The 24,158-nt window shown below is 41.8% G+C and overlaps 2 protein-coding genes across 10 annotated transcripts in view; one reads left to right on the top strand and one right to left on the bottom strand.

Annotated features, from left to right (window-relative positions):
- Positions 1–24,158, top strand: part of TPD52 (tumor protein D52) — a 136,585-nt gene that overhangs the window by 89,103 nt on the left and 23,324 nt on the right. For 5 of the 8 annotated variants that reach the window (XM_015145521.3, XM_015145522.3, XM_077942515.1 and 2 more), the window contains one exon: positions 19,279–19,394. In XM_015145521.3, coding sequence (XP_015001007.2) covers positions 19,279–19,394 — 116 coding nt within the window. Of the gene's footprint in view, positions 1–3,650; positions 4,176–19,278; positions 19,395–24,158 lie in introns of those variants that run through there. The other 3 variants (XM_015145524.3, XM_015145523.3, XM_015145525.3) reach the window with 2 other exon arrangements.
- LOC114680284 (uncharacterized) lies at positions 2–5,189 on the bottom strand. Of its 2 annotated transcripts, none has more exons than XM_077943841.1 (5): positions 4,686–5,189; positions 2,393–2,675; positions 849–1,902; positions 433–586; positions 2–190 (listed from the first exon to the last, which is right to left on the bottom strand). In XM_077943841.1, exons 3-5 carry the CDS (start codon positions 1,053–1,055, stop codon positions 165–167), a joined length of 387 nt encoding a protein of 128 aa, XP_077799967.1. In that variant the 5' UTR covers positions 1,056–1,902; positions 2,393–2,675; positions 4,686–5,189; the 3' UTR covers positions 2–164. The 2 variants fall into 2 exon arrangements, with proteins under 2 accessions (XP_077799967.1, XP_077799968.1); XM_077943842.1 differs by having other exon boundaries at positions 2,558–2,675.

Raw genomic sequence — 24,158 nt, 5'->3', positions numbered from 1 at the left:
CTTTCCCAGTCTGAGCACTGAGTCTCTTGCCTGTTGGCCTGGGGAGGGAAGGAGCTGCCAGTCCCTCCAAACTGGCACCCAACAGCTCAGGTTACAGAGAGTCACTTTCTTCCATTACTCACAGAGTAAACGTCAGGGAAGGCCACTGATTGACGCTGTCTGGGTCAGATATCTATCCTTAGGCCAGTCCCTGTGAACAAGGGGATGGGGTGTCTGTGTGGACCAGATCTGAAGCACAGGCCCTTGCCTAGGGCCAGGGAACAGGTGGGAACTATGGACTCTCTCCCCACCGAGAACCCCAGGGAGCAGGTGAGGTGAAATTCCTCTAGGGAAAGAGGGGCAAAATGACAAGACAGCAGATGTCTACCACACTGCTATGGGGCCTGGTCCCCCCCAGAAGGAAAAACATAGTAACAATACAGTGGGTCTCACCTTCCACGTGGGTCTCGAGTAGGGGGTGGATGAGGGAAAGGTTGGAAGGCTTTGTACCAGTTGGTAGAGAGCTCTCAGTGCTTTCTCCATATGGAGTGAGAGTGCTTGATGTGATTCCTTCAAAGTCAGGCCTAGGAGACTCAGGATGCCTAATCTAGAGGTAAGAACATCGGGAGGAAAGCCAGTGAGTTCAGTCTTGTGCATACTGACTTTGAAGTACTTTTGGAATAGCCAGGTGGAATTATCCACAGGACAGGACCAAATCTTAACCTGATTCTTCCCCAGGCCAACTAGTCCAGAGCAGGAAATAAAAAGAGTTGCCCTGATACCAAGGTGTATTAGTCCATTCTCACGCTGCTATGGGGAAATACCTGAGACTGAGTAATTTGTACAGGAAAAGGATTTAATTGACTCACAGTTCTACGTGGCTGGGGAGGCTTCAGGAAATTTACAGTCATGGCAGAAGGCACCTCTTCACAGGGCAGCGGGAGAATGAGTGCCCAGCGAAGGGGGAGAAGCTCCTTATAAAACCATCTGTTCTCCTTATAAAGATCTCCTAATAAAACCATCAGAGAACTGTCTCTTTCACTATCAGGAGAATAGCGTGGAGGAACCGCCCCCATGATTCAATTAACTCCACCTGATCCCGCCCTTGACATGTGGGGGTTATTACAATTTAAGGTGAGATTTGGGTGGGGACACAGAGCCAAACCATATCACAAGGCTTTCTCCCCCTTGCTGGGATTGTACCCGTAGCCTCTTTCTGAGTCTGCTCTCTTCTAGCCTCTTTCTGCCTGCAGTGCATCCTTACACCATTTCCAGAGTCATGTTTATAAAACTTATACTCTCCGTATAACTCATAAATCCTCAGTTGTTTTTTTTGAACAGTATATTAAGTATAAAATTTGTCAAAGTCTTTAATGGTCTGCCCCCAAGCTACATTTCCATGTTGTATTTCCTTCAGTTCCCTTCTACTTTGTATTTGACTGTTGAGTCAACTAAGTTTTTGCCATTCCATTAACCCATCCCATGCTTTTCCCACCTCTAGATTTCACTTTTCTTATAGGCTAGAATGTCTTGACTGGGATCTGATGGGAGATAATGAGAACAAAAGCTGGTTCAAAGAGCCAGGGTGTTGCATAAAAGTCCTAAGATTGTATCTAAGCAGGTAAAATAAAAATTTTAGACAATTACTTAAATTTGAAATATTCACATTTATTAATAAGGCATGTAATGTCTACATGAGCCATCATTTGTTTTTTTAATTCTACATTGATTAGGAGCCAAACCTTCAGGGCAGGTATCCGGTGGCGCACCCTGGAGAGGCCCTGGAGAGGCACAGATGCGTGGGAGGGGGCTCTTCACATGCTGTGTGCTGCTGCTGGGAGAAGAGGGGGCCAGAGACTGGGGGGCTTCTAAGAAGAGGTGGCATTTCTGCCTCAGTGTTGAAGGATGAATAACTTCGACAGGCTGGAAAAAGGTGACATTTCAGGTAGAGCGTGTCGCATGGATGTAAATACCAAAGGTCAAGGACATGGGCTTGAGAGATGGTGAGAAGAATGGAGGTGACTGTGACTTGCATTCTATCCGTGTCACTATTAATTACCTTTGAATGCCTTTGGCTCTAGGTGGTAGAACAAGTAAAGTAATGGAGAAATGCTTTTTCTACCAGTATTTGGTGACCAAATGCAGAATTATGGAGAGGGCCAGGGACCTCATGAACCATGCTCTTTCTAGTCTGGGGACATAGCTCCAATGCCTTTCCTGTCCCAGTAAGAGGCCTTGGATTTCAAGAAGCCAGACAATCCATTCTTTCAAATAATGATAAAAAAGAAACCATTTATTTTATTTTTAAGTATAGAATGAAACATTTATAGTTGCCCAAATTTTGGTACCTTTTAGGAGAAAAATACAGATTCTTTTGTTGTTAAAAATAAACTTAAAAAAAATAAAGACTTACCATAGGCCAGACGCGGTGGCTCACACCTGTAATCCCAGAACTTTGGGAGGCGGAGGCGGGCAAATAACCTGAGGTCAGGAGTTTGAGACCAGCCTGGCCAATGTGGCGAAACCCCATCTCTACTAAAAATACAAAAATTAGCCAGTCGTGGTGGGTGGTGGGTACCTGTAATCCCAGCTACTTGGGAGGCTGAGGCAGGAGAATCGCTTGAACCCAGAAGGTGGAGGTTGCAGTGAGCCAAGATTGTGCCATTGCACTCCAGGCTGGGCACAAGAGCAAAACTCTGTATCGAAAACAAAACAAAAAAAGATCTACCATAAATGGAGTACAACATGAGACTAACAAAAATAACAAATAAATCATCCAGCATATATTCTGTATGTTAAAAAAAAAAATCACAAGATGAATACAGACCATCTTGGTGCATTTTATACACTAGACACATATTGATATTTTTAATGCTTACAATATATTAGGTTTCATACTTGCTTCCAATCTGAGGAGAGTGTATCTGAGCTCTTTTTTTAGATTTGAAAACCGCCTTTTAGATTAGATTAGAACACCGCTTTTTTTTTTTTTTGTTATGCAGTAACAGACCATTGCCCACCTGAAGGCAAGTCACCTTTATTTTTACCTCCTTAGTAGAACCAGCAGGAGCTGCAGTTGCTGTTGCTTGAGCCAAGGCCATAGTCAGCATAGAAAGGTTCTGCTAAGAGACTGTGTTAAAGGAAATAAGTTTGGTGACTTAGTTTTGTTTTACAAGCTAGCTGTGGCCCAGGCCTTCTACAGGGTGGGCACGCAGGTTTATTGCAGCTCTGCAGAGCCATGGCCTTAGACAAACAAAGAAGGTGTGGGAATACACGGGAGCTTTCCATTCAAAATGGATTCTTCTCCTTTCAGTGCATGTAACTGAAGCACCAGCTTTCTTTTTTTAAAAAAAAAAAAAAGGGAGAAAAGAAAAGTCAGTCTGAAGTTTTCGTGACACTCAGCCAGACTCCATGTTAGATAAAGTAATCATGGAAATACAGCTTTATTTTTGTACCAAGTTGTGCTTAGAAAGCTGATTGCTAAACCGGGAAGCTTGGCTTTCAGAATTTTACTGTAATCAGGGTGGAAAAAAAGTATCACCCAGATGGCATTTGTGGGAGATTACTGACTGGTAATCCCTCCTTGTCCTAGAAGATTAAGTCTGCCCTGGTGTAGTCATGGTCAGCTGATTTTTTTTTTTTTTTTTAAATAAATTGTAGTTTCTTGTTGTAAGTCAGCCCGTGTCCAATGTTTGCCTGAACTGTTTGTACATCTGGGCCATATTGCGGAACCCTGCCCTTCTTTGTTGACTGAGGAAAGCTCGCTCCCTGCCCAGGTTTTTCATTGTTGATCAAAATTAACACCAGGTGGTGAACAGAGCCCCTCCTAAGGTTGCTCAGGATAAATCATTTATTAAATAGGTCTGCTTGTCAGGAGGGGTGTGAAGGCTCCCAGAAGGAAATGCTGGCGCCGGGGCCCGGAAGCCAGGGCCTCTAACTCCTGGGGTTGATTTCTTCAGTGAAGTTGCACCCTACAAAGGGAATATGGCCAAAGCAGCACTCAACTGAAGGATGATATCAGGCGATTAGAAAGCAATGCGTTCTGCGTTTGTCTGGAATGGATTGTGGAGAGATGGACTTAGGCGAGGACTACCAGTCCCCGTTTGATTTTGAAGCAGGAGTCAACAAAAGCTATCTCTACTTGTCTCCTAGTGGAAATTCATCTCCACCCGGATCACCTACTCTTCAGAAATTTGGTAACTACTAATTTTGTAAAGCTAAGTTTGCTTGGAATAAAACCTAGACCTAACTTGGGGTTTGCCTGGCTTTAAAATTATTAGTGTAAAGATGTACCAGGGTGGCGCTGGATTGTAACTAGCTAATAAGCTATTCTAGATTCAAATATTAAATCTCATTAAATATTTAGAATATGTTTATACTTAGAAGTTAGATTTTAAAGTTAGTACTATTTATACGATCAGTAGACCTCTCCATTTATAGATATTCCAAGCTTACTTTGAGTTTGTTGAGCTGGTAAATAACAAAAAAGGAGGAATCTGGAGTCCTTGGTTTCTAGTTGCTTAGGTAATTTACGACAACTTTCTTAATTTTTCTCTTTAGTTAAATGATGGTTAAGCACTGACTCGGTTCAAGGCCTTGCTGATGACTGTCCTGGGTTTTGTTATGGAATATTGAGAGCAACTTATAGAAATTGCTAGGCAAGATTTTTTTTTTTTTTTTTAAAGAAAAACTTGAAATTGCCGTACCTTTAGAAGCAGTTATTCGTTCATACCTGCCGGGATGAGATTGCTTTGAAGGCCAGCAGCACCATCAGGGAGGCTCTTCCTTTGTCGGCACAAGGCAGCAAAAAGCCGGAGGCAGCTTAGCCATCCTCCCGGCCGGGTCCCTCGTATCATAGCCAGTGCTGGGAACTGGTTAAATGACCTTCTCTGTAATTTGCCAAATAATCAGGTTTTTCCAGAAGAAGTTAATTTTTTCCTGATTAATGAAGAACAGGTCACATTTTGTTCGTTTTAAGCTGAAAAAATGGGTAACTTAGAAAAAAACATGGTAAAGGTGACAGCATGAAACTTAGTTTTAAGTATTTTAGGTTTGTGTATTTGCTGACGGTAGGGACTGTGTGAAGCAACATTCCTCTCTTGGTTGCAACTGGTAGCCATCTTTCCCCAAAAGTGGCTGGGATTTCCAGGAACGAGAAAATGTGGAGTATGACAAAGAAGGGGTAGAGCTGGTCTGTAGAAGTTGGGGGCAGGAGGCAGCAGCTTGATGTCTGCTGGGGGATTCTGATTGCCAGGAAACTTTCTCCAGTGCTGACCTTGGCTTGCCCAAGTGGCCCCCCTCAGACCTCTGTAATAAAGGGGCCTGGGCTCCCCCTTTGCCCAGCCCCCTTCTAATTTATAAATCTTATGTATAAGTTAATAGGGGGCCACACAGAATGGGGAAGTGAGAGCTCAATAATGGACCAAAACCCAAGTGACTTGCGGGGAAGGGAGGAAACCTTTGAGAAGCTGGGGCTGTGGTTTTATGACTTCAGGTGGACCTTGATCAGTGTGCAAGCAGCCAGATTCCCAGGAAGGTTGACACTGCTTGCTGCTTTTAGTTCCCTTCTACCCTTCTTGTCTCTTTGTTTCACCTCCTGCCATTTTCCAAGTTACAGTCATGACTGCCTTGGGATGTTTTCTGTCAAAACCAGGGCAGTTGTAGGGTTGGGTGTGCCTCTAGGCAAATTCTGAAGGATTATCTTTGCAGTTCCTGTTAGCTGTTTGAAGGAGCATGGGGTTGTGAGATTTAAAAAGTTTTTAAAAAGCAAATGAATAACAATAATGAAAAACAAGCTCATGTAGCTAGGTTTAGTAGTTTGCATTAATTGAAAGAAAAGAGGGTGAACAAGCATTAAAACCAGCAGAAACCACCCTCAGCAGTCATCTGTAAGAACGCAGTGATTCTAAAATGTCCAAATAAAAATGGAAGCCTGGAAGACGGATTACTCTTCTGTGTGCCCATGACCTCTCAAGGCATAAGAAGCCTGCACACCTGTCTGAACATCAAACATGGTTGGTCGATGGAATGAATAATGTGTCCTCCGTGTGTTTGCAGTCTTTGTATTTCTATGTAGAAGCTCTTAGGATCAATACATTATGAACCCATTAAAAGTTCTTGTGGTTTTTGGCCACTGTGTATTTTCTTAATCAGCAGACAAGTAATACAGACAAGAAGAGGGATGCTACTCAGAGAGGTTGGGAATACTGATCTGAAAAGACTGTGTTCTCTGGTATTTATCCAGAATGCCATCATGGGGCAAATGGGAAAGTAATGAGATTTTATCTATCAGCAGGATGTTCCTAAGAAGTCATTAAAGCGGAGATTAGGATGAAGACAGTGGCTGGAACAAAATGAGGCCTTTTATTAGGGAGTTTTGAACTCCTTTGACGCAACCAACCCCTATTCAGAAATGCCTTATACCTCCTTACCCACAATCCTCATAAATATAAGAATCTATCAATAACTGAAGCAAAATGTTATGAACCAGAACTTCTCTTTACTATGTGTGATGTACTCTGACATTTTATACTATTGTATGCCATTTTTTCTTTTTAAAGTGCTCATCTGGTTCTGCTACTGGATTTTACAACCCATAGTGTGAAAACACCGATTTATAATAGTTTCAGAATCTGGAACAGAAGCTCTGTTCATCTTTTTTGTTCACTGCTGTTTCCCCAAGCACCAAGGATAGTACTTGACATTATGGCTCAAAAACTGTGGAATGCATGAATGAATGAATGAATGATACTGGTGAGGAGTAGTTCATACTCCAGTTCATTTTACTGGATGTGAAGATTGAGGCTGAGAGGCATATGTGATGTTCTCAAATCACGAAGTTTAGTTAGGCTAAGATACGACTAGCACTCATCTCTTAATTCTTAAGCTAGTGGTTTGGGTTTTTTGTTTTGTTTTTTTAGACCGCAATGTCTCAGCCTCTCTAGTAACGGATATTATAGAACAGATTAACCATTTAAGGCTTAAATTCTCCTTTGGTCAGGTGTTTTACTGTGGGAGTAATTTGTTAACACTTTATACGCCACTGGGATCTCAACATTCTATTCCATCTTTGGGCCGAACATTATCAGGACCAGAGTCTCACAGCTGGGGTCTTTTGTTGCATTATCTCTTCTATTCTGTCAACACCCATAAGGATAATATCCCAAAGGTTATTTACATAGCATCTAGCTTCCTCTTAAGATTTTTTTTTTTTTTTTTTGAGACGGAATCTTGCTCTGTCGCCCAGGCTGAAGTGCAGTGGCGCAGCCTTGGCTCACTGCAACTTCTGCTTCCTGGGTTCAAGCGATTCTTCTGCCTCAGACTCCCAAATAGCTGGGACTATAGGCGCACGTCACCACGCCTGCTAATTTTTGTATTTTTAGTAGAGATGGGGTTTCACTATATTGGCGAGGCTGGTCTTGAACTCCTGACCTCGTGATCTGCCTGCCTCGGCCTCCCAAAGTGCTGGGATTACAGGCGTGAGCCACCAGGCTGGGCCAGAATTTTCTTTAAAAAAAAAAAAACTTTTGGCTGGGTGCAGTGGCTCATGCCTGTAATCCCAGCATTTTGGGAGGCTGAGGCGGGCAGATCACTTGAGCTCAGGAGTTTGTGACCAACCTGGGCATCATGGTGAAACCTCATCTGTACTAAAAATAAAAGAATCAGCCAGTCATGGTGGCACACGTCTGTGGTCCCAGCTACTTGCAGTGAGCTAAGATCACACCACTGTACTCCAGCCTGGGCAACAGAATGAGACTCCATCTCAAAACACAAACAAACAAACAAAAAACTCTTTTATTTTAGATCCAGGAGTGCATGTACAGGCTTCTTATATAGGTAAACATGTGTCATAGGGGTTTGATGGACAGATTGTTTCATCATCCAGATACTAAGCCTGATACACAGTAGTGATTTCTCTTTTTTTTTGCTCCTCTTCCTCCTCCCACCCTCCACCCTCCGGTAGGCCCCAGTGTCATTTGTTCCCCTCTTTGTGTCCATATGTTCTCATCATTTTGCCCCCACTTATAAGTGAGAAGGTGCCCTGTTTGGTTTTCTATTCCTGTGTTAGTTTGCTAAGGATAACAGCCTCCAGCTCCATCCATGTTCTTGCAAAGGATAGGATCTTGTTCTTTTTTATGGCTGCATAGTATTCCATGGCATATATGTACCACATTTTCTTTATCCAGTCTATAATTGATGGGCATTTAGGTTGATTCCTTGCTTTGCTATTGTGAATAGTGCTGCAGTGAACTAACGTATACATGTGTCTTTGTGATAGAATGGTTTATATTCCTTTGGGTATATACCCAGTAATGGGATTGCTGGGGAGAATTTTCTAATGTACAGGAAGATGCAGCCTTGGCTTATGGCACCTTTGGTTATTTCTAGTGACTTAAGGAAATATGAGGAATGGAAAAATCTGACATTTTAGTTTAATGCGATCATATTTGAAACTCTAGAAAGACTGAAAAATCAAACTGAAATTCCTTAGCTCACAGTTCTTCTTTTCATTCTGTTTTACCCTTTTTGATTTTCACTCTGTGTTATTCTCACTTCTTTTTAGAAAAGTGGTTACCACTTCTGAAAAGTTTTTTATGATTGCATAGGTCTTAAATAGCAAACATGGCTGTGGTTTACAAAATAAAAACTGGAGCCAAATTGAAGAGATGTAGAATTTCCTTATTCCTAGAGAGGAAATTTAAGGATGGAAGAGACTTCCTCTCTGGGGATTCTGAAATTTCTCCATGACTGACCTTTGTCACTCTTTTCTGGAATGTCCCAGTTACTAGTTTTATACTTAATTTTGGGGCAGAGTAGTGGGAAGAGGAGATAGCTCTGAAGTAATTGAAGATTTTTTCCTTTTTATTTTTATTTTTTAAAAAGAAAGAGATTTAAGGGTCCATTTAGAAATATCTGGAAGGAACAAGTAAAGCGTTTGAAAATACTAATGTGTTTTACCTTGAGGATTGTTTCTTCTTTGTCCACTCTTTCTGTGAAGTAACGCTTTTGGGAGGTGACCTTCTGTCTTGTGTGGGGACATTGACCACTGTTCAGGGTCCTGCTTTGAGAGCTGAGTCCCAGGAGCACTTTGCATCTGATGTGGCTCCCAAGTGCTCCTTTCCCTTTTTGTCTTAGGGCAGCCCCTCCCCTCCTGCTCTATTTCCTTTCCTCTTAACCCAGACATTGGCCGGGCGCAGTGGCTCACGCCTGTAATCCCAGCACTTTGGGAGGCTGAGGCGGGTGGATCACGAGGTCAGGAGATCGAGACCATCCTGGCCAACATGGTGAACCCTGTCTCTACTAAAATACAAAAAATTAGTCGGGCATGGTGGCGGGCACCTGTAGTCCCAGCTACTCGGGAGGGTGAGGCAGGGGAATTGCTTGAACCCAGGAGGCGGAGATTGCAGTGAGCCAAGATCGCGCCACTGCCCTCCAGCCTGGGCGACAGAGTGAGACTCCATCTTATAAAACAAAAAATAAAAAATAAAAAATAGCAAATAACCCTTGTCCCCTTATGCTTGTGAGGAGCTTGGGTCTTCCCTTAAATGGAGTGGATCAAGTTTTCTCAGCCTTTTTCTTCCCGGCTGCCTTGACTACAGTTACCCGACTCATTTTTCCTCTAAGGTTTTACTGTTCTCATCGTGGGCACTCATGGGAAAATTCCAGCCTTGAGAATCTTAAGTTGTCACGGCCTAAGCCGCTGCATCCCTCTCTTCTGAAGGCACTCAGTGGCAGACAGCAGGTACTGGCTGTTGTGTCCTCTTAGATGCTCCCTTGCCTTAAGTCAGTGGTTCTCAACCACAGTTTTGCCCCACTGTGTGCATTTGACCATGTTTGTAGATACTCTTTTGGTTGTTACAACTGGGTGTGCGTGTGGGGCTGCTACTGACATCTAGTGAGTGGGCCTGAGATGCTACACAGGAAGATGCCCATGACGCCCGTGGTGCCGTGGCTGAGAAGCGCTGCCTGAACTGGATGCTTAGTCTTTTGGGTCTCCTGAAGACAAGCTCTGTGGTGTGGGGACTTGCAAATATTCCTCCCACTTCTGGGATTTTATTACATCCAGAAACAACAAGGCACAGAGAATGGGAACCCCAGGCACAGACTTTCATGGGGAAGAAACATCTTGTGATCTTTTTGGGTGTTACCGCTAAAGATACTTTGAACTATATGTTTAAATCTCTTTTTATGCCTCTAGCTTTAAAAAGGGGGGATGCGTATTTCCTCTTGTTTGTGCTTAAATGAAACAGTCATAGAGACTGAAGTTTCTTATCGCGACTCTGGTCTTAAGTTATTGGTGCTGCTTTGAAGACTTGGTAGGAAAGGCGTGCAGCTTTATTTTCCAGAGACGCTTCCAGGGCTCAAGTATATGTTAACAGATTCTTTCTTGGGTAGGCAGTGTTAACATTCAGGCTAAATAGCAGATACCTTAGACTCCATTTTGGCATCTTTTTCCCTCCTAGTTGAATTTTTTCGGGGGCAGCTGACATATTCTTTCTGTGATATCATTTGTGTCCCACCTATATAACCATGGTGCATTTGCCTGCACACTCTTTTCCTGTAATGTGAAGGTAGGTGACCTGCTCCCCAAAGTGACAATCTTTGGACAGATTATGTATGGAAGTCATTTCTTTAGGAAAGTGACATTTCACATCTGCTTTAAATAGAAAAACCTTTCTAGGTAAAAACAGTGAAGTGAGAATGCAATCTATACAATAAAAAGCTCGAGATAAAAGGAGAGAGAATGAAGGGAGACTGAGTTCTTATCTTTCCCTCTAACTTGACTGTATACCTTCCTATAATGCATTTATTCACAGTGTTGACAAGCATCTGCTTTGCGCTAGACACTGTGCATCGGAGACCCTGCTAGGACTAAAGACACAGGATTGGAGCATGAAGGCCAAGTATTGCCCAGCTGCAGTCTGTGTTCTATACAATAGACTGGACCGTAGGTTCTTATTCCCAGAGCCAAGGACTGTTTTTCAGCCATGGTCACAGGGTCCAGGGGAGATCCCCCAAGAGTAGGAGACACTTTTGACTTATTGAAGCGAATGGGAACTGGAAATAGGGATGGGATTTCAGGCAGAGAAAATAATATGTGCAAAGACACACAAAAAAGAGTGTGTTTTAGAGATAGCAGAGATGGTTGTACAACATTGTGAGTATAATTGACGTCACTGAATCACATGCTTAAAAACGGTTAAAGATGATACATTTTTGTTGTATATTCTAACATAATAAAAAATTAAATGGGCTAAAAGTATGGGAGGTACATTTAAACATTTTTTTTTTGAGTTAATAGCTTTCTTTCTTTCCGTCTTTCTTTCTGTATTTCTGTCTTTCTGTCTTTCTCACTCTCGCTCTATTGCCCAGGCTGGAGTGCGATGGCGTGATCTTGGCTCACTGCAGCCTCTACCTCCCGGGTTTAAGTGATTCTTGTGCCTCAGCCTCCCTAGTAGATGGGATTACAAACGTGTGCCACCACACCTGGCCAGTTTTTGTATTTTTTAGTAGAGTCAGGGTTTCACCATGTTGGCCAGGCTGGTCTCGAACTCCTGGCCTCAAGTGATCCACCTGCCTCGGCCTCCCAAAGTGCAGGGATTATAGGCGTGAGCCACCACGCCTTGCTAAATTATAGATATATGTGTGTGTATATATATGTGTGTGTGTGTGTGTGTGTGTATCACCAGGCTGGAGTGCAGTGGTGCGATCTCAGCTCAGTGCAACTTCTACCTCCCAAGTTAAAGAGATTCTTGTGCCTCAGCCTCACGAGTAATTGGGACTACAGGTGCGCGCCACCATGCCCAGCTAATCTTTGTATTTTTAGTAGAGACAGAGACAGGGTTTCACCTTGTTGGCCAGGATGGTCTTGATCTCTTGACCTTGTGATCCACCTGCCTGGGTCTCCCAAAGTGCTGGGATGACAGGCATGAGCCACTGCGCCTGGCCTACATATGCACTCTAGAAAGCTCTTTGTTGGGGTGGGTTGAGGAATATTTGCAGATGTCAGAGACTGGCAAGGAGCTTAGGGGCAGGAATCTAAGCAACACATAGTGACAGCCCAAACTAGGCAGGAGGGCAGGATGGCAGGATTGGAGGCAGGGAGCGAAGTGGATGTCCAGAGAGTAAGATGGAGCCACAACATCTCAGAGAGGTAGGAAGAGAAAAAGCAGGAGGGAGGAGAGGAATGGAGATTTCAGACTGAAGTTCAGTGTCAGATGGCCTTGGTGTGGCCAGATGAGGGTAGTGACCCAGAACTGTCCTTAGTGGAAGGTAGGTGGAAGGGGCAGCAACAGGGCTGCAGGGGGTTGAGGAGTAATGGGCAGTGAGGAAGTAAGACCTGAGAGCCAAGACTCGGGGAAGACGAGAGGAGAGAGAAGCAGTTCCCAGGTCAAGTTGTAGGGCTTGGAATCCGGGAGAAACAGCAAATCCTTATGTGCACCCATTGTTTGCAGGTAAGGGGCTTGGGGCTGTTTGAAGATAAATGTGATTAAAGAAGATCAACCAACTAGTAAATGGCTGAATCAGTGTGTATGCCCCTTTCCATCAGAATTATTCTCCTGGGGGCTGCGGTAGCCATTCTGGGTGGCTTATCACCCAGTTCTGGAGGTTAGAAGTCTGAAATGAAGGCGTTGGCAGGGTCTTGCTCCCTCTGAAACGTGCAGGGCAATGAATCCTTCTTGCCGCCTCCTCACTTCTGGTGGTAGCTTGCACACCTTGGTGTTCCTTGTTCTGTTGTGATGTCACCCCAATCTCTGTGTGTTCTCTGTGCTTTGCGCTGTGTATCTTCACATAATCTCTTCCCTGAGTCTCTGTGTTCAAATTTCCTTCTTATAAGGACATGAACCATTGGATTAGAGTTCACTAATCCAGTGTGACCTCATCTTAACTTGATTACATCTCCAGAGATCCTGTTTCCAAATGAAGACACATTCATTGTTGTCACGGGTTAGGAAATTGAAGACATCTTTAAAGGCAGCAGAGTTCAACTCACAACACCATCTAATTTCAAAGCTCATCTTGTCTTTTTGTATTCTTTTAAAAATCTGTCCTCAGTCTTCTCATCTTTATATAATGAAGCATTTGACTTAAACCAGGGGTCCCCAACCCCCATTTGGTGGACTGGTACCTGTCTGTGGCCTGTTAGGAACTGGTGAGTGACAGGCGAGTGAGCATTACCGCCTGGGCTCTGCCTCCTGTCAGATCAGTGGTGGCATTAGATTCTCATAGGAGCGTGAATCCTATTGCGAACCGCACATGCAAGGGATCTAGGTTGCACACTCCTTATGAGAATCTAATGCCTGATGATCTGAGGTGGAACGGTTTCCTCCCAAAACCATCCACCCGCAACCCCCGTGGAAAAATTGTCTGCCATGAAGCCAGTCCCTGGTGCAAAAAACATTGGGGACTGCTGACTTAAACGATTCAGAATTCTTTCAGATCTAAAATTGTATGACAGTGGCCAAAAAACTTTTAATCAATAATCATAGAAAGTCTTGAAGCACTTGGTCATAATTGGAATAAAAGTCAAAGATGAAGAACTAGAGGGAAGAGAACCATTTAAGTGGGTGCTCCAAAAGGGGGGTTGGGGTTGCACCCAAGCAGAGAGAGGTGCTTCTCAAACTCTTATTTGTGGCTTATGTGTAGGTTCTACATTTTTAGTGAAAACACTTTTGCTGCTTTCCCCAGTTGAAATTTGTGGAAGTTGTGGCAAATGGGTGGTTATGCATAGGAAAGTAAAGAGAGAGTTACTCTAATTAAATCTTTAATGAATAATTCAGTTCAGATGCAATATTAGCATTGGCTCTGTTCTAGGCACTGTGAGTTCTGAGACGGAAAGATAAGAAAGTGACATCAGGACTTTATAGTCTAGAACTAGAGACGTGTTCAGGACTAAGCTCTTTGCTGTTCTTGGTCACTGTGCCCTGCGTTTCCCTGCTCTGACCACACTCACACACACACATTTCCACTTTGTCTTCTCCATGTTATTCACAAAGACTCTGAAGTCTTGAAGTGTTGTATGTATTTCATTAAATCTAAGACACCACAGATTGTAAGATGTTACTATTATTTTGTTTCATTAAGTATAAAATATGCTGATAGTTAAACTAAAAAAATCCTGCTTTATCATCACTTAAATTGTTTTAAAATCTTTTTTTTAAAAATTGTTTTTAGTAGAGATGGGGTTTCACCACGTTGTGCTGGCTGGTCTCGAACTCCTGGACTCAAGTGATCTACCCATCTCTGCCTCCCAAAGTGCTGGGATTACAGGAGTGTGTGAGCCACCCTGCCCAGCCCCCTAAAATTTTTTATTTAAATTTTTGTCGTCATTGTTTTGGGACAGGGTCTTGCTCTTCTTGCTCTGTTGCCCAGGCTGGAGTGCAGTGGCATGATCACAGCTCATTCAACTGTAACCTAGGCCCAAGCGATCCTCCTGCCGCAGCCTCCTGAGTAGCTGGGACTACAGGTACAGGCCATTATACCCGGCTAATGACTTTTGATTTTTGTAGATACAGGATCTCACTTTGTTGCCTAGGCTGGTCTCGAACTCCTGGGCTCAAGTGATCCTCCCACCTTGGCCTCCCAAAGTGCTGGCATTACAGGTATGAGCCACTGCGCCTGGCCAAAAATTTTATGTTTATTGAAGTTCTTTTTTAGATTTATTCAGACATTTACACTGATCATAACACTCCTGTGCATATTTTCTAAAATAAAAACGAACATTTCCTAAAATGTCTTCACACCTATAATTTAACTTATTTGAACTGCTTTTCAACTTGGAGTAATCTATGTCTATTCTATTGATTTATTTTCCTCACATAAAATGTCTGTGGTGCAGCCTTTCGTAAGAGACGTCTGTAACTGGACCTGGCATTTTTGAAGCCACTTTGCAAATTTTGAGGCGTGTTTGCTGGTGATAACCATGTCACAATGACTGGCTGATTAATTGTACAGTGCATCTCAAAGATGTAAAATGTAAAAAGTATCTTCAGATTGATGGGATGTGTCTCTGCTTGTCTTCTCCATCCTCATCCCGGAGACACTAGAAATCTCACCTGGGAATCAGTGAGATGCGTCACCCTGCCAGTGGGCTCCAGAACCTTCCCAGGGCAGGCCACCCTCTACCTAGCTTGCTGGAAGGACTTTTCCAAAGACAAGTCTAGACTTGTCACTCCCCTACCTAAAGCTCTTTAGGGAGCCCATGGATGGAACTAAAGACAGGCTGACAATCTGTTTGCATAGCTAGATGAAGAGAATTAAGGCAATGGCTAAAATGTTAATAACCTGATGGAAGAAATTATCACTCATTTTCAGTCATTTGGGTTTGATAATGTTATCTGTGACTTTCAAATCAGGGATCCCCACAAGTTCCTTTTTTCTTTCCTCGGGAAAGAAAAAAGTTTCTATGGAGAAAGACTAGGCCCTGTTTCGTTGTCCTGCCATGATCATTGATATTTCTCTAAGAAAAGATATTCATGAAGGAGCTGAGTCGAGAGACAGAAAGACCCAAGTATTAATCGTGCCTCTGTATATTAATCCTGCCTCTGGGCAAATTATATAGCCTTAGAGGACTGCAGTTTCCTAGTAAAAAAAAAATACTCCTCTCAGGTGGTGGTTATGGGGTGTTTTTATTTTTATAAGATAACGTAGACTTCCCCTCACAGTGGCTGGTGTAGTAAATGTCAGTAGATATTAATCGTATTTTCCCCACCATATTTGTCTTTTAAAAACAGCTTTCCATCAGATTCTGAGAAAAAAAAACATTAAAATTAATGAACGAATAAGTTTCAGATTATGGTTTTCAATAATCTATACTTTTAAATGTTGTTATTTTCCACCTTTCATGCTGTGAATGAGAAATTGATCTTTTCTTCCAAAAGCCAGACTCTATTTTCGTATTAAATACTGTACTATTACTGAACATACAAGAAACAGGATCATATCTAGATGAATATATAAGGCAAAATTTGGATTCCCAGGTTTGGGGAAACTTTAGTTGGAATTAATGAAGACTGCTTTTGATCTAGTCTGCCAGATTCTTTCTCTTTTTAGGGTCTTATTATTGCTTCTAGATACCTTTCAGGTCTTACTGTAAGCCTCCTACTTTTGTCTTTGTTTTCAGATCAGTGATTTGAAGCATTTGTTTTTACATCAGACTGTCTAGGTTTAAAATCTGACCTCTACCAAACATTTAGGTGTGTTCACCTGGGCAAGTCGCTGAATGTCTGTAAGCTCCAGGTTCCTGATTTGTAAATGGTGACGGGGGACCCCCACCTCACTGAAGTGTTGCACATAGGTATTTAAAACACTTAATTTGGACTTGTCTGTAAATGGAGTGCACTCTGTCATGGTGGCTGTGGTTAATAATTTTCTCAAGGCGTGACTGTGATGTTTTGCTGCTGATTTTGGTACCTACCATTCTGTTCTTCCTTGGTGTTCTTTAATTGCTAATTTTTTTTTCCAGACTGCACCTTTTAATTTGAATGATGATGATTTGCTGCCACCTACAGGCTGATGTGGAAAGAGCAGAACATGTCATTACCAACTTTCTTAGATGCTGAATATAAAATCTCAAGGTCATCCTGGCAGACTTGAAGCCAACCGGACAACCCGTCATCCTCTTTTCTGAGAGATTTATTTTCCTTGATACCCTAGCCACATATTTGAATAGAACCAGAATCCCCTTGGATTCTTTTTGAAATGGGCAGTATACATAAAGCATTGTTAGCAATCAGATACTGTATTTTTCCCCTTCTTTGAGTAGATTTGCAAAAGAGTGTGTATCAAAAAAGCATGAAAGAGTCTTTACTATTTAAGTAATAGTTTGGTACCTGAGTTTTGCTTGTTTTGTTTTGGAGATCTGTTCTAGTTGGAGAACTTGGGAGTTCTGTACAAAACATTAAAAATAAAATAATGTGTAACACGTAGCTCTGTTATGGTTCTTACTGTGTTGCCTTATATGATTGTTACTTGAATGTCTGACTCCCAGTTTCAATCTCATACAACTTTCTTCACATAATCTAACATAGAGGATAGATTTACAAGCACACAGATGCTGGGAAATGGTTTCTGACAGTACATAGGACAGCACCTTGTTCACGGTGTGATTTGGCTGGAGTTGGAGTAAGAGGTGCCAATGCCAGCTAGCAGGAGACGGGTCCAGTAAGGGCTGTGTGCCAACCTCACACTTTGCTTTGAAAACAGTAAGGAACCACCAAAGGATTTTAAGCTGAAGAGTGACACAATCAGATTTCTATTATAGAAATATTATTTGGGCAGTCTGTTCACAGATATTTTAGAGGAAGACCTGTGGAAGCAATTATGCATTGAGCTTTTCTACCTGCTGATTGTACCGATTAAGTATTTTATAATCAGTCAAGAGCTTACTCATCTTTTTTGCCAGTCTGATTTGTGGTTTTTGAATTATTTGTGTTACTTTTATGGCTTTCACAGTTCTGTACATACTTTCCAGGTAGGCACTATTTTGGTGCTGCCATGCTGATGATTATTATAATTATTAACTACTGTTAATCAGTGAAGTACAGCAGACCCTGTACCAAGTACCTTTGTAACTTGTACACCATGTACATAAGCATCGTCTCATTGATTCATGTAATTCTCTAATGTTTGCTGTGACGCTGGCTGCTTGTTCCACAGTGTGGCTATTCTCCTTCCTTTTTCTTCTGCGTCTGCTCCCTGGTGCCTTGTGTTGGGCAGGATGCCACATTGCTGCTGTGACTGAACTGGCACTTCTCAGAAATGGTCCTGGGGGGTAGCAGGGAACAACTGCAGTGGCTGTGATGCTCACTGGCAGGAAGAGCGGGCAGAGGAGTAAACCTTTCCCTGGTTTCTTTGCAAAAAAAAAATAATAATAATAAATAAAAATCTGTTGCCAGAGGAGACTTTGCAATCCCAAACCTGTAAACTGAACTGAAGCCTGAAGCCTAGGGTAAGGCAGCTACGGCCAGGAAGGGGGTGACAAAAAGCTTAGTCGTCAAATAATGTGCGAATATAATATTTTAAAAAATTAATGTAAAAGAAAATCATGAATAAAATATCGCAATTTTAAATAAAGACGAGATTAGCAGTAGTGCTGTTCATGCAGAGCCATTTTGGAGTTTGAGACACAAGAAAGTATCAGCAATACTGATCCTGCAGTTTAAAATTTTGGCATTTTGTTCTTCATGGGTTCTTTGAATTTGATTTAAAAAAATATTCCATTAAGATATTTATATTGAGTGCTTTAGTGGCCTCTTCAATTTTGCACCCGAGGTTGGGGTGCCTTTCTGGCCTCATCTTAGCCTGTGGGTAAGGGTTGGGCAGGAAAAGAGGGGAGATCTGAGGGGCGGAAGCCTGCTGGTCACTCTCCAGTCATTCTTCCTGACAGGCTCTGTTCCAAGGGGACTGGGTGCGGCGTGATTGGTCTTCAGTAGTGTGGAATGTCTCTATGTGGCTGTTGATCATGTCTCTGAACATATAGCTTAGTAGTCTTTTATAAGGGTATCTGGATTTTTTATATATATATATGAGAGATATATATGATATATATATGGTATATGATATATATGATACATATATGAGATATATATTATTATTGTTTTTAAGCTATAAGAAGTGGCAGTGGCTCACGCCTGTAATCCGAGAACTTTGGGAGGCTGAGGCAGGAGCATGGCTTGAAGCCCGGCGTTCAAGGCCAGCCTGGGCAACATAGTGACACCCTGTCTCTACCTCCTAAAACAAACAAACAACAACAAAAAGAAAACCTACAAGAAGATGTTTTCTGCCTCCACTAATGGAAAGAAACAGAATAAAATTTACTTAGGACACTTAGTTCTTTCAGTGGTTACTCCTTTACTGAGTCTGTAAAATGTTGACTTTGATTACCACAGCAAGCTGAAGAGATGTGCAAACTCCTGCCCTGGGTTAGTGGGAAGGAGCTAAAATCTTTCATCTAATTTATACTGATTTAGTTGTACAGCAGTTTAAAGCCTCGGCAAGATCTCATTTTGGGCCCTTCACTCTTCTGCCATAACTATATAGTGACTGAGACTATGAACAGAAGCTAAGAGAATGCTATATTTTCTAAATTCGTATTTTGGCAGAATCTACTTGGTGGTTTCCGGCGGTTAGCTCAGATTTTTTGTCCTTTGCTGAGAGAGCCAGGTCATTTGAATGTCCAGAGGTGAGATATGTGGATCTACTCTAATTGGCTTTATTCTGGCTGGGACAGTGGAGGAGCTTAAAGAAGGATTTTACTTAGATTTTGTACTTTAAACAATTGTTTAAATCCCCAACCAGGTCTGCTGAGAACAGAGCCGGTCCCTGAGGAAGGAGAAGATGTTGCTGCCACCATCAGTGCCACAGAGACCCTCTCAGAAGAGGAGCGGGAAGAGCTAAGAAGAGAACTTGCAAAGGTAAAGAACCATTCCTTTTGTAACTTTATTTTTGCACTTAAAATGTACTGTCATTTGTGATTCTAGAGTACATGGTGATATGTTTATAGTTAGTTCCAGGGGAGAGAAAGTACATGTGTTTACTTCTCCAGCAGGTCTTGAGTAGGGGAGAGGAGATAGAAGAGGGTGACGTCGGTTCGTTTTTATATGAGAAAAATGTATATATGGGTAAAATAGATGTGAAAAGTAGGGTGTGAAACAGGAAATGAATGAGAGGAGTACTCGTGTTCTTCTAAGGGACTTCACCAAGGTCTGATACACTTGCTCTTCAGTGCATCAATGACTTTGTTCTACCCTTGGCTGTGTTGCAGAGATGGGCACTTTCGAACTTCCTTCCACCTTTCCTTCCTTCCAGTTCCCTCCTTCCCTCCCCTCCCTTCCCTCCATTCCCTCCCCACCTTGCCTGCCTTCCGTCCCCTCCCTCCCTTCCTTCCCCTCCCTCCCTTTAGTCCTTCTTTCCCTTCCCCTTCTCTCCCCTCTGTCCCTCCCTCCCTCCCTCCCTCATTCCCTCTCCCTCATTCCCTCTCCCTCTTCCCTCCCTTCTTTCTTTTTTCTTTCCTAACTTCTTCCATGAAATTCATTTAACATAAAAATTAACCATTTTATTCTATTTTATTTTTTGAGACGGAGTCTTGCTCTATTGCTGAGGCTGGAGTGCAGTGGCACAATCTTGGCTCCTTGCAACCTCCACCTCCTGGGTTCAAGCGATTCTCCTGCCTCAGCATCCTGAGTAGCTGGAATTACAGGCGTGTGCCACCGTGCCCAGCTAAGTTTTATATTTTTAGTAGAGATGGGTTTTGCCATGTTGGCCAGGCTGGTTTCGAACTCCTGACCTTAAGTGATCCACCGGCCTTGGTCTCCCAAAGTGCTGGGATTACAGGGAAGAAATTAACCATTTTAAAGAGTAGAATTCAGTAACATGTAACATTCACAATGTTGTGCAGCTGTCAACCCTTTCAAGTTCCACACATTTTCATCACCTCCAAGGAGATCCCTGTAGTCATTAAGCATTCGTTCCTGGCTCCCCTCCTTCAGCCCCTGGCAATACCTAATTTGCTTTGTGACTCTATGGATTTAACTATCTTTTGGTTATTTCATATAAATGGAATCATACAATATGTAACCTTATGTATCTGGGTTCTTTCCCTTCATGTTTTTGAGCTTTATTCATGGTGTAGCACATGTCCGCTTCATTCTGTTTAATGGCTAAATAATATTCCATTGTATATATCTACTGTATTTTGTTTATCCATTCGTCCGTTCATAGGCATTTGGGTGATTTTCACCTTTGACTATGGTGGGTAGTGAATTAGGAACCTTTTATGGACAAATACTTGCTTAAGTACCTAGTTTCAGTTCTTTTGCATATATGCCTAGATATGGAATTGTTTCATCATGTGGTAGTTGCATGTTTAATGTTTTAAAAAAATTTTAACTTTTTTTTTAAGAGACAAGGTCTCACTGTGTTGTGTGGGTTGGTGGATTGTGCAGTGGCATGATTATAACTCACTATAATGTTGAACTCCTGGGCCAAGCAATCCTCCTGCCTCAGCCTCCTGAGTAGCTGGGACTCCAGGTACACGCCATTATGCCGGGCAGATTTTTTAGTTTTTATTTTTCATAGAGATGAGATTTTGCTATGTTGCCCAAGCTGGTTTCAAACTCCTGGCCTCAAGTGATCCTCCTACCTGGGCCTCCCAAAGTGTTGGGATTACAGGTGTGAGCCATCGTTCCTGGCCCATGTTTCAAGTTTTTCGGGGAACCACCAAACTGTTTTCACAATATTGACACCATTTAATATTCCTATTAGCAATTTCTCCACATCCCTGGCAATTTGTTATTTTCTGTGTTTTTGATTATAGTCATCCTAGTGGGTGTGAAGTGATATCTCATTGTGGTTTTGATTTGTGCTTTTGCTGTTATATCTAAGAATTCATTTCTGAATCCCAGATCATGAAGATTTACCCCTGTGTTTTCCTCTAAGACTTTATTATAGTGTTGGCTCTTAAGATTTAAGCCCTTGATCCATTTTGAGTTAATTAGTGTATGTGCTTTTGGTAGGGATCCAACTTTATTCTTTTGCATGTGGCTAGTTTTCCCCAGTGAATGCTTGTGGCATCCTTGTTTAAAAAAAAGAAATTCAGTTTACCATAGATGTATGAGTTTATTTCTGGACTCTGAATTTAGTTACATTCATGTATGTGTCTTTTCTTTTGACAGTATCACACTATTTTGATTACTATAGCTTTGTAGTAAGTTTTGAAATCGAGAAGTATGAATTCTTTACCTTTTTCTTCTTTTTGAAAATCCTTATTCCTTGCAATTCCATATGAATTTCAGAATCTGCTTTTCCACCCACACAAAAATGCTATTAGCATTTTGATAGGACTTGCATTCAATTTATAGATTGACTTGGTAAGTATTGCCATTTTAACAATATTAAGTCTTCCAGTCCGTGAACATGAAATGTCTTTCCATTTATTTAGTTCTTAATTTATTTTAGCAATTACAAAACATTTTTCTTTGTACGAGTCTTACACTTCCTTAGTTATATTTATTCCTAAGTGTTTTATTATTTTTGATGTGATTGAAATGGATTTTTAAAAAAATTTTCTTTTCAGGTTGTTTATTGCTGTTATATAGAAATATAACTGAATATTATATCTTGATCTTATATTTTGCAGCTTTATTGAATTTATGAGCTCAAATATATTAAAAAATTTTTTTTTGAGACAGGGTATCACTCTGTCACCCAGGCTAGAGTGCAGTGATATGATCATGGCTCAGTGCGACCTTGACTTTCCAGCTCAAGTGATCCTCCTGCCTCAGTCTCCTGAGTAGCTAGGACTACAGGCACTTGCCACCATCTGCCTGGTTAATTTTTTTATTTTTCAGTAGAGATGGGGTCTTGCTACATTTCTGGACTCAATTGATTCTCCTGCCATGGCCTCTCAAGGCATGAGGCACCACACCCACTCTTGAATAGATTTTTTTGTGGATTCTTTTTTTTTTTTTTTTTTTTTTTGAGACAGTTTCACTCTTGTTGCCCAGGCTGGAGTGCAATGGCATGATCTCAGCTCACCGCAACCTCCGCCTCCTGGGTTCAAGCGATTCTTCTGCCTCAGCCTCCCAAGTAGCTGGGATTACAGGAATGTGCCACCATGCCCGGCTAATTTTGTATTTTTAGTAGAGATGAGGTTTCTGCATGTTGGTCAGCCTGGTTGCGAACTCCCGACCTCAGGTGATCCGCCCACCTCAGCCTCCCAAAGTGCTGGGATTACAGGCATGAGCCACCGTGCCTGGCCTTTTTTGTGATTCTTTAGGACTTTCTATATATGAAATCATGTTATCTGTGATTAAACACAGTTTTACTTTTCCTTTCCAATTTGCATGCCTTTGATTTATTTTTGCTGTCTAACTGCTTTGGCTAAACCTCTTCAGTACAATATTGTGTAAAAACGGTAAAAATGGGTATCCTTATCTTTTTCTCTTATCTTAGGGGGAAAGCTTTCAGTCTTTGACCATAAGTATGATATTAGCTGTCATTTTTTCACAAATGGACTTGCGTTGAGGAAGTTCTCTTTTATTCCTAGTTTTAGTGTTTTTTTTTTTTTTCCCCCAGGAAAGAGTATTGGATTTTTATGAAATGCTTTTTCTTCACATATTGAAATGATTGTATTTTTTTCCTTTTATTATTATATTAATGTGGTATATGACACTGATTGATTTTCATGTGTTGAATAATTGTTGCATTCCTAGGATATATTCCACTTGGTCATGTTTTATAATCCTTTTGATATGCTTCTGGATATTCATAAGAGATACGGACTGCCATTTTCTTGTGATGTCTTTCCCTGGCTTTGGTAAATAGGGTAATGCTGGCCTCTTATGATGAGTTGGAAAGTGTTCTACCATCTTCTGTTTTTTAGAAGAGTTTGAAAAGGTTTGTCCATTCTTTAAGTGTTTGGTAGAATTAACCATTGAAGCTATCTACTTTTAGACTTTTCTTTGGGAGATTTTTGATACTGGTTCAATCTCTTTACCTGTTCAGATTTTCTCTATTTTGTTGGGTCAGTTTGATCATTTATATATTTCTATGAATTTGTCCATTTACTCTAGACTATCTAGTATGTTGGTGTACAATTGCTTATAGTATTCTTTTGTAATCCTTTCTGTTCCTGTAAAGTTAGTATTAATGTCCCCACTTTCATTTGGTTCTAGTTATTTATGTCTTCTCTCCTTTTTTCTGTCAGTCTAGCTATAGGTTTGTCAAGTTTGCTCATCTTTTTCTTCTGTTCCCTTCCGTTCCTTTTTTGAGATGGAGCCTTGCTCTGTCGCTGAGGCGGCTGGAGTGCAGTAGCAGCAATCTTGGCACACTGCAGCCTCTGACTCCAGGGTTCAAGCAATTATCATGTCTCAGCCTCCCCGGTATCTGGGACTACAGGCATGCACCATCACGCCTGACTAATTTTTGTATTTTTAGTAGAGACGAGGTTTCACCATGTTGGCCAGGCTGGTCTCGAACTTCTTTTTTTTGTTTCGAGATGGAGCCTCACTCTGTTGCCCAGGCTGGAGTGCAACGGTGCAATCTCGGCTCACTGCAACCTCTGACTCCCAGGTTCAAGCGATTCTCCTGCCTCAGCCTCCGGAAGAGCTGGGATTATAGGCACGCGCCACCACTCCCAGCTAATTTTTGTATTTTTAATAGAGACGGGGTTTCAGTGT

The sequence above is a fragment of the Macaca mulatta genome, chromosome 8 (genome assembly GCF_049350105.2).
Source record: "Macaca mulatta isolate MMU2019108-1 chromosome 8, T2T-MMU8v2.0, whole genome shotgun sequence".
NCBI lineage: Eukaryota > Metazoa > Chordata > Mammalia > Primates > Cercopithecidae > Macaca > Macaca mulatta.
This window is presented reverse-complemented; position numbering and strand designations above follow the sequence as displayed.

Excerpts from the sequence above, each read along its gene's own strand:
- LOC114680284 (XM_077943841.1), bottom strand. The coding sequence starts at position 1,055 with ATGGGGGCGGTTCCTCCACGCTATTCTCCTGATAGTGAAAGAGACAGT. Across the intron at positions 587-848 it reads CTCCCCAGCCACGTAGAACT|ATTAGGCATCCTGAGTCTCC; the intron begins GTGAGTCAATTA and ends TCTTACCTCTAG. Across the intron at positions 191-432 it reads ACTCGAGACCCACGTGGAAG|GGACTGGCCTAAGGATAGAT; the intron begins GTGAGACCCACT and ends CCTTGTTCACAG.